Source organism: Dipodomys ordii, unplaced genomic scaffold, assembly GCF_000151885.1.
Source record: "Dipodomys ordii isolate 6190 unplaced genomic scaffold, Dord_2.0 Scaffold111, whole genome shotgun sequence".
NCBI lineage: Eukaryota > Metazoa > Chordata > Mammalia > Rodentia > Heteromyidae > Dipodomys > Dipodomys ordii.
Genome location: NW_012267327.1, coordinates 8,689,916 through 8,703,401, shown reverse-complemented (window position 1 = coordinate 8,703,401; position 13,486 = coordinate 8,689,916). Strand labels below are relative to the sequence as shown.

At 39.8% G+C, this 13,486-nt stretch overlaps 1 protein-coding gene across 2 annotated transcripts in view; it reads left to right on the top strand.

The window, feature by feature from the left end:
* Lsamp (limbic system-associated membrane protein) overlaps nucleotides 1–13,486 on the top strand; it is a 600,188-nt gene that overhangs the window by 549,692 nt on the left and 37,010 nt on the right. For both annotated transcript variants that reach the window (XM_013028532.1, XM_013028533.1), the window contains exon 4: nucleotides 9,140–9,274. In XM_013028532.1, the coding sequence (XP_012883986.1) occupies nucleotides 9,140–9,274 (135 nt within the window). The remainder of the gene's footprint in view (nucleotides 1–9,139; nucleotides 9,275–13,486) is intronic.

The window sequence follows — 13,486 nt, the reverse complement described above, 5'->3', positions numbered from 1 at the left end:
GTGTAGAATGATGCAGCAAACCAGTGGTGTGAATGGCCATCAGAGTATAGATTCTACATTTAAGTCCACAGTCATATGTGAATTTCATACTGATCAATCTCTTCAAACAATGTCCCAAGAATGTTCACAGAATGTCTCAAGAAGGTCAGATGCTAACCACCATCACCGTATCAAGAATGGACATCGTCATACCACTTTAAAAAGCATTTCTTAATTTTCTTCTCTTTCTTCTTTTTTTTTCATGTGTCGGTCTTGAGACGTATACTCAGGGCCTTCATGATATCCCCAAGTTTTCTGTGTTGTGGTTATTCAGGCCAGTGCTCTACCACTTGAGCGATACCTTCACTTCTGGCTTTTCAGTGGTTACCTAGAGATACAAGTCTCACAGACTTTTCTGCCTGGCCTGGCTTTGAACCATGATTCTCAGATCTCAGCCTCCTGAGTAGTTAGGATTATAGGTATGAGCCATGGTGCCTGGCTAGTTTTCCAAGTAGTACTAACTATATCTACATCCAGAAAGTTGCCAACACATAGCATTCAAATACATCTCTTCATACTTAAGAAAACCTCACCACCAACATGGGTGCAATTATGTAGCCCACATCCCATCCCCTGTTCACATAGAAGACACTGTCATCTCTCTGCCAACCCAGTTTCTGCCCCCAGAATCATTCTCAATAGGAAGGCCTAAGTAGTCACTGTCAATAAAATAATGGTGATGGTGATTTGAAGAACCCATTTCCAATTTCTTAGAAATCAGGAGAAGGCTTATCACACATTAGAACTCATATTCGTTGAATGTTAAGTTCAGTGGCAATCAAGTAATACTATAAGGAAACATCTTTAAGGGTTATGTAAAGGGCTCCAAATGAACAGAATGTTCATGAGAGTCCATGCCTAGATAGCATTGTTTTTTTCAGGAAAAAAAACAGAATTGGAAAAGAGAGGGAAGGAAGGAAGGAGAGGGTTGTGAAATAATGCCATTGTATTCAATACCGTGTGGATGCAAGAATGAGTAAATATATAGAGATAAAGAGGTACCTAGTAAATCAAACCCAGAGCTGTGCGCCCTGACGCCAGTGACAGCCCTCTCATTGCTCCTGTGTCCAGATCTCTGTTTCAGACAGGCTAGCAGGACTGCTACTTCCTTTCACAATCTGCCTGCTTTCATTCTCTCACTTTTGTTCACAATGATCTGAAACTTCATCCCATCCAAGGACCACTTTGCTGGATGTTGGCACTTTTACTGCATCAATGGGTTTATATTTCTAATGGAGGAGCTTCTAAAAGTAAATGAGTAGAGGCTGGATTTTTCAAATACCAATTTTTCTCGTTTATTGCCGCATTTGATTCTCTCAATAAGGAAGTGAAGTGAAGTGGAGAAAGATGAAGTCTGTCTGTTTATTCCTTCCCCCCTTAATCTGAAACTGGGTTGCATTGCCTTTGTTCCACCCCCCCCATCCACCCCCCTTCCCCCGCCCCCGGCACCGTGTCCTATTCTCAACCTCCCATTTTATGCTTGGAAGAAAGGCAGAACAGATTCAAAGCACTAGGAATTCAGTAAACTCTAGCATCTCCCAACATCCTGATGATAAAAGAAATTTGACTCATTAGGAACATTACTTCCAAAGGGATTATTTAAACCTTAGCTCTCTCTTACTGACATTATAAGCCTGGGAAAGTTTCTGGTCCACTGGAAACATGAGTTGCCATGTCGGTAAGAAACTTACCAATGTTGTAAGTTAAGACAAAATATCTTGAGTGTCACTGATACCATCAGTACAGTGCCTAGCAATTATTTTTTTAGTAATAGCTCATTCAACAGTCACTCTTCACCATTTCTTGAACTTGGAGTAGAATCCCTCATTGTGCTACACACTGGGGGTATAGTCAGGGACAAAACCAGATGTGGTCAATCTTTGCAATGTAACTGTAGCTATTCTGAACATAATTCCCTTCAGAGAACTAACTATAGGATATCCAAACTTGAAGCATAACACTTAGAGGACTAGACAATTTCTAAACACTAGAGTAATGGTGTAGTATGACTAATTCATGGTCCAGGACTAAAAAGGAAGATTGTATGGATGACAGCCATAGGAGGGATGCTGAGCTCAAACTATGTCAGCTGGCAGAAGGTAAAGGGCCAATCTGTATAATCCATACCTTATGACATCTTTCTATTCAAATAGTAAAGATTACTGTATTAGTCTAATCCACTCAGCCTTCCCTTTTTCTTTTCTCCTTTCTCCTTTTGTCTCTAGTCCTCTCACTCTTCCTTAGAACAACCTATTGTATTACTTGGAAGTTGTTGTTTTCTTCTCCTTGACTCCCTTCAATATATTGCTCTTCCCCATTTCTCTTTATCCTCCCATGAGTGTTGCTTCTGAAAACAGTGTCTGCTCCCTCCTCTCCCCTACCTTCTTTCAATCATAAATCATGTACTATTCCTGACCCCTCCCTATCTGTGATGAAAAGTGGGGAATGAGAAGTAGCTTCCACTTTGGAGAGCAGCATTGTCAAACACTAAGGGATCTCTCAGGTGGAACTTGAAGCGGAGAAACAAAAACTTCAAAGGATCTGGGGAGAGACACCCCTAGAAGTGTAAACAGAGCTCTAGTGAAACCTCCTTTCTAGATTCATTGTGTTATTTCCCTCTTCCTTTTTCTTCTCCTTTTTCGGGTAGATCGTGCTGAGCAAAAATGTAGGGAAAGAAGCACATCCAGGAATAGGTGTCCTTAGGAAGGAAGGAAAAAAATAAAGAAAACATAAAATGTACTGTAAGAACAGACACTTGTTACAGCATTTGAAGTTCGCCTAGGAAACTTCAAATGGCATGGTTGATTTGCCATCTCTTTTAGTTTTAGTTTTAGAGGTAGAAGTTCATAGCTTGTTTGTGCTCACCTTCTTCACTCACCTTTCCAAACACAGACTCATACAAACACACACAGACACACAAATACAGTGCAAGGTAAGTTCCATTTCTTTGCTTGTTGTTAAGCCATATGCGCATTTGTGTTTATAGCTAATGTGTTTACATCCACTTAAGCATAAATATTCAAACTTCGTTAAGTAAAGGAAATGTCAAAGCCATTTCAAACACATTTTCCCTCTAGCAAAAGATTGATCTGCAGAAATGTTACATTTTTAAGACTCTTTTCAAAACAGTAGGAAAGAAAATGATGTGCCTGTTTTTAAATGTGTAAGGGTCCTTAGAATCCTACACTTTAAAATTTCATGAAGTACATCAAATTAACAAGTTGCCTAAACTGCATCTCTTACATATCAAAGAAAGCAAAAGAAAACATATCTTGCCATTATTATTGGGATAGTAGACTGTTGTAAATTTCATTCTGTGCCAAAAAGAGGGTAAGTTGTCATATGCTAGGAAACTTGTTTCAGTAGCCTACTCTTTGTAGCTAGCAAATAGGAGAGAATAAGTTTATATGGTGCTTCCTAAAAGTTGCGATTGGAAGCTTATATCGAAAAAAATAGCTATGTGAGAGAGAGACAGAGACAGAGACACTGAGACACAGAGACAGAGACATAGCAGACTGATGGAGAGAGACAGACAGAGACAGATGGAGAAAGAGAGATTGAAAGGAAAAGAAGAGGAGGTAAAGAACAGAAGCACCATGGAAATTTCCAGTTCTAAATCACTGCTTGCTGACGAATGCAAGACCTTGGAAATCTAAATAAATCGACATTTTTGGATATGAACTACTGATTTCACCAAAGTAAGCTGCTCTGAAGGCACAGTACTCTGAAGGCAGCACCTGGCATGCTTTAATTGGAGATATTCCTCACTGATTTACCTCCACATTGGAAAACACCAAAGAGAACGCTTTTCTCTTGCCATTAGCTCCAGGCTCTCCCTTCTGATTTATGAAAAAATATGAGAGCCACTAATACATATAACTTGAGTAAACAGTGACTAAAAGGGGTTATGCTAATTACACGCAGGAGTTTCAAAGGGGCAGACACTGAGGAGAAAGAGAGTTATTTATCCTGGTAGCTGAATTATTGCCAGGAGACACAAAATTACATTAAGCAAAGCAAAATTTAAACTGAACACCACATACCAGGATAAATATAACATGCAGCAATATAAGTAGGTTTGTGGAATCTGGTTGGGGTATTTTAAATATCAACATATTAAAATTTGCCTTTCAACTAAATATTTATACAAGGGCAGAAAATAATAGAAATAAGAGAAGGACTAGAGGATGTCAGAGAACTTAAACAATTACAAAGTCACTTTCTAACCTGTGAATTTTCTTAAGCTTGAGGAAACAGGAAATGATGATTGAGTCAGCTAGTCAGGGTAACTGAGGGAAAAAGTAATTCCCTGTCCACTTGGGGACAGATACACTAGAGCAAAAGGAAGAGCAAGAGAATCTCCATGCCATCTAGAACTTTTGACTCACAATTCTTGTGGTCTATTTCATGTTCCTGTTGCTGAAACAAACAAAAAAAAGATGACCAGTGCCTAGTCTATATTCACCAGGCACTATGTTGCACATTTTCCCTCAGGACCTGGCCAGAGATGCCCCTGTCAGTCTGTTCTCTGCAGAGTTCTCTGTGCATTCTTGCTTCTCCATCAAATGGTACCCTGTTAAACATGAGTCATTTAAGTGGGTCAGTACTAAGGTTTTGAACTTAGAGACTCACACTTGCCAAGCAACTGCTCTACCTCTGAGCCCTGCCGCCAGCCTTTCTTGTGTGCTGTTATTTGGAGATAGAGTCTTCTGTATTGCCCAGAGCACATATGTAAACTCCACTCTCCCTATGTTACACTTTCCATCCTGGCTGGAATGATGCTCATACCACCACACTCAACTTTCTTCTTTTGAAATGGAGTCTCACCAACATACCCAGGCTGAGCTAAAACCGTGGTTCTCTTGATCTCATCACTCCATGTAGCTAGGATGATAGGCACAGGCTACCGCATCCAGTTGTTTGCTAAAAAAGAGGTCTCAAATGTATACTTGAGCTGCCCAGAACTGCAGTTCTCCAGTTCCCAGCCTCCCAAGTGCTAGGATTACAAGTGGGAGCCACCAGCAGCTTTATGACAGTTAACTTTCAACACTTAGCTCTCTTCCTTTATGAAACTATATAAACAGTGACAAGCCAGAACTATATAAACCACATGCAAAGTTGAAAATACCTCTCTCTCTGTTTCTTACATCTGTTCAGCTGTTTCTCATCCATTCAAGTTGTTATAATCAAATTAGCTGGGGTCAGGCACTTATAAACCACACGAGCTCTTTTCTTACAATTTTGGAGGTGCCGGCAAGTTCAGTGTCTGGTGAGGCCCCACCTTTTGGTCCACAGTTAGCCATCTTTTCTGTGTGTCTTCAAATGGCAGAAGGGACAAAGTAACTCTCTGGAGTCTCTTTTAGAAGGGCACTAACTTCATTGATAAGGATCCCATTCTTGTATTCTAATAACCTCCCAAGTACCATTTTATTTCAATGTGTAAATTGTGGGATGCAATAATTCAGTCCATGACAAGCTAAATCAACAGACATTTACTAATGTTACCTAATCTTGCCAAGTCCTCTGAAAGTTCATGGGGATATGAGTTCATGAGTAAGACCTCGTCCCTAAGGATCAAACAATCTGGAGCCTTGGCTTTCTAGTAAAATGAATGCTGAGGTTTCCTACCAAATTACTCCAGCTCTTCTCAAGTGAAGTAATAGGTATGCTACATTGTGGCTTTGACCAAACCAGAGTAGCCAGAAATGCCAGGGAATACAAGAGTTTCTACTGGAGGATTCCAGGAGCAAAGAAGGGGAAAGTGACAAGGACAGTCCAGAGGCCTTGTTCTATATTTTAAAATGCTCATCTGGTTGACTAGATGCGGGGAGCTCATGCAGTTATGCTTACCTGTTGTTTATTTTGCACACTGAAGCCCCCTCGACTCTAGCGAGATTCCAATGTGAACTTCTGTGCTGGAGAGAGCAGAAGCTGTGAGAGTGGAGGAGAGCTATCACAAATGAGGGAAAAACAGTTGTCTTGCATGTGAGTCACGTCAAAGAGAACTTTCCTTTCATCCTCAGGTAGTACTGGAGAAATCCTTCATAGAGACATGAGATTAAAATTTTATCTGATGGGAATCTGCTTTACTAGCTACTTACCTTCATTTATCGGGGAAAATGCCATTATTAATATGTACATTGGCATATAAGAAGCTCAATCCCCAAATCCAATACATATTGCTATATTTTCTTTCATCTATTCTAATATTTGCCCTCAGAAATGACATCTTCCCAAACTAGTAAGGGGCCTCAACTAATGATGCTAAAATCACCCTTCCTTCTCTTGCAACTGGTTTTATTCTTCAAGAAATTAGAAATGGGTGGATTGGAACAAGGCTTAAGTAGTAGAATGAATAGAAAACATGAAGTCTCGAGCTCACTTCCCAGTACTGGCAGAAGAAAGAGAAGGAGAGAAAAAGAGGAGAAGGAGAAGAAGGAGAAAGAGAAAAATGAGGAGGAGAGAGGGAGAAGGAAGAGAAAGAAAGAGGAAGAGGAGGGGGAAAAAACAAAGAGATCCATGACTCACCAGTTCAAGATATTCTATGGAAATGTAAAAGGATTCAGTATTTCAACCACCTCTATATTTATTTTTTTCCTCTTTTTCTTCTAGTGGAAACTGTGTAGTCACTTAGGAATGAAGTTTATGGATATGGTGAGAGGGGCAAGGAAGACTTTCTATAACACTAGAATCATCTTTAACTTTTCTCATTGTAATCTTCCATTACTCTCAGAATCAGAAATGCTAGCTGTGTACCCTATGGTTCACATCTGTAACCTTAGCTAGTCAGGACACTAAGGCTTAGAGGACCATCATTCAAAATCAGTCCAGGCAAGATAGTCTGTGAGATTTTGAAAAAAGCTGTACTGAAGGTATGGCCAAAGTGGTAGAACTCTAGCTGTGAACAAGAAAACCAAATGAGAGCTCAAGGCTTTGAGTTCAAGCCCCAGTACTGCACACACACACACACACACACACACACACACACACACACACACACACACACACAATTAGTAATTCTATCTTTCCATCTTTTCCACCTCTGCATGCCAGATTTTTTTTTTTTGATCAGTCATGGAGCTTGAACTCTGGGCCTGAATGCTGTCCCTCAGCTCTTCAGCTCAAGGCTAGTGCTCTAACACTTGAGCCACAGTGCCTCTTCCGGTTTTCTGAATGGTTTATTAGAAATAAGAGTCTCATGGACTTTCCTGCTTGGGCTGGCTTTGAACTGCAATCCTCATATCTCAGCCTCCTGAGATTACAGGCATGAGCCAGATTTTTAATTAACTTACACTTACACTTACTTCATCACGCTAAATAAAAACTAATTGTCCTAATTACTAACAGTCTTCAGAGTACTTGTTTTATCTAGAAGGTATGTGGCCCTGAATAGATGACACAATTCTCAGTTTAGAAATGCAAGTACATACAAAAGAATTTTCCCCTCCAAGCCCAAATCCTGTTCAGCTCATCCCATAAAGTGATGTTACTCTGATATTTCTGTTTTTTCCCTCCCTGTATTGCCCTTCTATACTATAAATCTGACTACTTGCTCAAATATGGGGAAGGAAGGGGGGATAAATTAACTTTCTGTAAATAATATCCAGCTAGATACCACAGACCAAACTTCTACAACATTTTCAGTAGCACATGTGCCAGATAATGTGTGGAATGTCAGAATCAAATAACTTTAGATTACTATTGACTCTCTGTTGATGGCATTACAAAGTTTCTTCAAAACTAGTAATCCTGACAGTTGGCAGAGGTTTGAGGCTTTGAGCATGTCTGACAGTTGTGTTACAGAGTGCTATGAAAGAGGTCCTATGTCCTATTGGGAGCCTCGTTAGCAGATTTAGCTGACACATTTGGAGAGCGGATTCATGTCCATGCTGACTGGCTGTGATGTTGATCTAGGCATCAGGGAATTTCCAGAAAAGGAAAACAGCTTGTAGCATTTGAGCAGAGCTATTAATTGGTACCATTTAGCATGGGATGACCAGAAGCAAGGTTCCATCATGGTGGCAGAACTGTGTTCTTTAACATCTTTCAGCTGTTCTATCCTCACCCAATCAGCAGTGGAGTTTTTAAATTTTAAGAGTGAGTACTATCCCGTATAACTACCACTAAAGTCCATTGGCCTTCCTTGCCAGGTTCTAGCTAAATTCTTCCTGCTGATCAACTTCTTGTTTCTTTCTACTATCTCTTTCCTCTTATTCTCCTTCCTCCTTCCCATGTTTTTATTCATTTCAATTTCTTTAAGAGAAAGGTCATTTACTTAGTTACACTCCACACAAGAAGAGGTTAAGTAAGCATGCCTGTCTTAATATTTCTTTACTAGAATAGACATATCCAACTTGCTATAAATGGCCTCTATGTCTAATCCCAGAGCATCCTACTTGTAGCTCTGGGATCCATGGTCTGTAACAAAGCTCACCATGCATTCACAGCACATTCTCATAGATCTACATAGTGACCTGAAGGCCTCAATGATGACAGAAACTACAGCTGAAAAGAATCCCATCCAATCTGAACACGCATGATGCTTTCAAAAAGGAAGCTATTTCTCTCCTCATAACCACCTTAGTGTAAGGTCAAACTGGTGATGCCAGTTCTTTCAATCACATCCCCTCCGAGTACCCTTCCCTCCTCCTAGACTTTGTTCTAAGCTTTCCACCAATAACCAACATGTATGCTTGTATAAACACTCTTGCGATCAGTACAGCCTTGAAGTGAGACTTGTGAAAGCCCCCAGCTCCCTGAAAGATGGAGGCAGAGGTGTTTTCCATGGGACTTACTTAGGTATCATAGCGTTATGCAGCTTCTTTCTCTTCCAGCTCCATTTTCCAGTCTTTTACCAGTGTTTTCTGAGAACACTTGATTACTTTCACATATTTTTGGTTGTTGTTGTTGTTGCTGGGTTGGGTTTTTTTTTGTCTTGAGGTCTACTTTTATGGAATCTGACCAGCTGGCAAAGCACATTGTCAAATTATTGAAAAAGCACATGGGTTTATTTCTTTAAAAAGGAGAAATGAAGCAATCTGCTGAATATATTAGATGTCAACAAAACAATGGTGAGAACTCTTTTTCTTTCTTTTTTCAGGAAGAGAATTTGAAGGAGAAGAAGAATATCTGGAGATTCTGGGCATTACCAGGGAGCAGTCAGGCAAATATGAGTGCAAAGCTGCCAACGAAGTCTCCTCGGCGGATGTCAAACAAGTCAAGGTCACTGTGAACTGTGAGTATGGCAGCAGATTGTCCATGCCCGGGGCATACCTCCACCTCCAGAGAGCTCGCAGATTCCATTAGCAAAAGAGCTTCGCATAACAAGCAGATGTTCTTCTGGTCAGGGCTGCACATTTATACCTTGCACACCTCCAAGGGCAGGACTTGGCCTTTGAATTTGATAAATCAACTCTACCAATTCTAAATATAACCCATAATCCATTTAACAATAGCCTCTCTCTTTTTACCCCAGCTGCAAAAATTAAGAGAAGATATCAGACGGCATTAGCACGTGTGCAGTCACTGTTGTTGTAAGGGGAGATGGGGGTTGGGGAGATGGAGGAACCAAGGTCATATTACTTTGGGAAAAGCACCAACTCATAGAGGCATTGGCTGGGATTTCTATCTTAATGCACTGTTTGTCAGCCAGTAATATCCCAAGATTGTATTTTATCAGCTGCTATTTAACTAATTGGCTTTGGGAACAAATTCAAACCCTTGGGGGTCAGATAACATGATGGCTACAGAGGACGCCTGATAAGTTAATTTTAGCTATCTGTTTGTCCTAAGTTTGGGCCTCAGAAAGGAAGATTTCACTAAGATGCATCATAAGAGGGCATACTTTGAACTTGTCAGATGAAAGGATCCTTAGATGTAGTTCAAAACCGGGAGGGAGGAAGGATCTATAAGATGTATGTCACCCAGCAAAGGAATAAAGAGAATTTTGTTTACCTTAGTCAGTTAGGAGTGTCTTTCTATGTCATTCAAATTCTCCTTACCAGGGTACACAACCTTGGTCAGTGACAGGGTTAAATGGATATCCTAGCCATTCTTATCCGTTCTGTGCACTTCATATGTATGCATACCACACCAAATACACATGCACACATATCCTACAAATACAAGCATACACATGTACGTGTATACCCACAGGCACAAATATCTTATGCCATATTTGAAAGGAAGTGTTAGGCCATGATGTGTTTTATGTCCTACATTTACTGAGCTAGAGAATATATACACACACTCTTCTCAACAAACTGGGCAAGGCAGATAAAATCAGCTTCATTTCAACATCTGAGAAAGAGAACCTCAAGGAATAAACATTGCCCATCCTAAAGCAACACAGAAATGTAATGCAAGAAAAGGGCTTAATCCAGATCTATTTGATTCTAAAGCCCAGGCACTCAGGAGCAGGAAGGAATTTTTCAATTCTTTGTACCTACTGTGTGAAACATTCAATTGACATTCGCACATGCTATTTATAGGCATAAGTTATAGCTCAAATGGTAAAGTACCTGCCTAGCAAATATGGGCTCTTCGGTTCAAACTATTGTACTCCCAAAAACCAAACCAAACAACTTTAAAACAAAACTATATATGTGTGTATGTGTGTATACAGATATATATACATATGTATGTGAGTGATATTTAGTCACCACAGTAAACTTGTAAGTTAAATAGGCATCACTAGTCTTTAATTGAAAATTTAAGAAGTAATGCTGTAATGCTTTAGTTAGGAATCTTGCCTAAGGTGGCTCCACTTAAGTTGGAAAACCCCATTCCCTGGCACATGCCCCAGCTTTCCGCCTCTTAAAACAGGAAAAGTGAAATTTCCTTCATTTGAGAAATCCAACAGACATGGCAATACACGTTGATGATCCACATTTCCAAGAGCAAGAGGCTGAATTTGATGAGCTGTGGACTGCTTTTATCCCTAGCTGTCTCCACATTTTTTTAGTAATAGAATTTTGAAATGTCAGTATTACTATTCTTTTCCAGTACTGGGTGTGTTTCAAAGACACATTAATGATCTCAATGTTATAAAATGCTTTAGGTCCTTTTTTTTCACATGAAAGGCAATTTCTCTGGGTGTTTATATAAGTTTATAATTAGGTTAGTTAGCTCCTTTTATGTACACATAACCAGGCCCTCATCTTCCACCTCTTTTCCTGGCTTTTGGAGTCAAGATTTAATTTTCTCTTAATTGACCTTCAACTTAATTAGATTTTTGAAAGTCCAATCATGTAGTAAATAGAAAATATTTATGCTTCCATTGTATGAAACTTCAAAGTGGTCTGGATTGCAGATGGCTCCCAAGATCAAAGCTAGCCGCCTGGGCCCTATTATTATTGGAGCAATTAGTCTGACATTGCTCCTTCTTCAATGTCCCCAAAGTGTAATTTAGAATAGAGAAAATACTGATAATTTTTTTAAAAGACTTTCATGAAAATGTGAATTTTTGCTAGTGAGGAGTGAATCACAGAATAATACAGACAGAACCTGAAGATTCTATAAAAGACATCTTGTGACAAATTATATGGAGGCTGTAATAAAAGTTAATCAAACACTCAGTATGTCCTGAGCACTAGGACTTAGAAATATCTAGTGTTCCAAAAATTGCTCAGCAAATGTTTACTCTAGGAAGAGGTAGAAACACACAGATAAACTTGGTCCTTCAAAATTTTTAAATGGTACTGGTTACAAGTCAGGAAGCATGTTCTAATAGCAATTTCCTTTTAGAATGGTCTTTTATTTAACTCAAACTTCATAAACTATGTTTATGCTTCTGAACACAGCAATTACTCTGTTCAAAAAAGTCATCTTTCCTAAATCTAGTCATACTGAGTAAATGATGTCCCCCAAAATGATTTAAGAAAGTAAGTCTGCCTTCCAAGATCTGAGACACAAAGAAATATTAAAGATCATTTTTATGACTTTATTTAAGCTTATGGACTAGATGAATGCTCTGTTGTCTAACCTGATTTCTCTTCATTTTCAAAAGAGAAGCTTTAGAGTTAAATAAGGAGGAACAGACCTAAGGATCTCTCAAGAGCGAAATACTAAAGCTAGCAACCAGTGATTCACACCTCTAATTCTGGCTACTCCTCAAGGGGCTGAGGTCTGAGGATTGAGATTTGAAGCCAGAGCTGGACAGGAGAGTTTGTGAGACTCTTACCTCCAATTAACCACTGAAAACAAAAACAAAACAAAACTGTGGCTCAAGTTTTAGAGCACCAGCCTTGAGCAAAAAATATCTAAGACAAAAAAGCTAACCGTTCAGGCCCTGAGTTCAAGCCCTAGTACAAGTAATAATAATAATAATAAAATATTAAAAATAGAAACCCTAGCACAAGTATCTGCCCACCACTGTATTAATTCAGTTACCCAGTTGCTACTAGATGTTTGCTGCAGAACACAGAGAGGCTAGCTTGGGAAGGAAGAGAGATATAACAATTTCTCCACCTGAGCTTGCAAGCTGGGTTCTACATCCTCTTCTTAGAACTTTTCTTGCATAACACATTTCTATGGCAGGTCTACAGCACTCTACGTTGCCACTTTATTTGCAAAAATCTATTTTCTACATGGTAGAAATGATAGTAGGGAGCTTCAGATTTTTATAGAAAGCTAAAATAATAGTGGCTCAAAATATTTTCCATTGAATCAGCTTAGTGAATTTATGAAATTGGGCTTTTCACTTCCTGTATCTTCTCCACAACGGCAGCTTCGAAGTTCCTGTGGATAGAAGCCCTAGGTCCCTCCCGGGCAGCTCCCCAGTATAATCCTCAGCTCCAGGTCCCCAAGTGTATTCAAAGTGTCTACTCAGGAGTTTGCTTTCCTTCAGTGTCCATAATCCCCAAGTTCATATCTAGCATGCAGTAAACACTAAATAAACGCAGGTTATTTTATTTCTCTTCCTTGATTGAACTTTTTTTTCTTCTATTGCTGGAAAATTTCTCCTTAGAAGCTGTCTTCAGCACTCAAGCCTAACCCATCTTGAGTGGACAAGCTAATCTGTCTACTTTCCCATAACTGCTTCTCCAAATAGGCTTTGTTGCTGTCATGCTTTTACAACTTTTTCTTCCTCTCCTTATCTCCCTTTGCACTCAACTCTGAGTTCACAGTAATGGATGCAGACAACAGAGCCAGCAGAAATAGACAGGGGAGGGGGGCATTTCTACAGCCCAGCCTTGTATCGCTAGTCCCTGAGTCAGGGGAAATAGAGATCACTGTGGCATGTTCACCGGGGACTGGGGACACAGGTAATCGCCATGATACACCTGCATTTTAACTGCACTCTTCCGAGCTTTCATTCAAAATCATCTCATGGGGAAGCTTTAGGGAAACAGCCGCTCAATATGGAATGAGACTGAAGAGTAAACACCCTGTCTGTGGATTCATGGCTCTGCAGCTCCATCCCCATGCTGACCAGAGGTTATCCTTG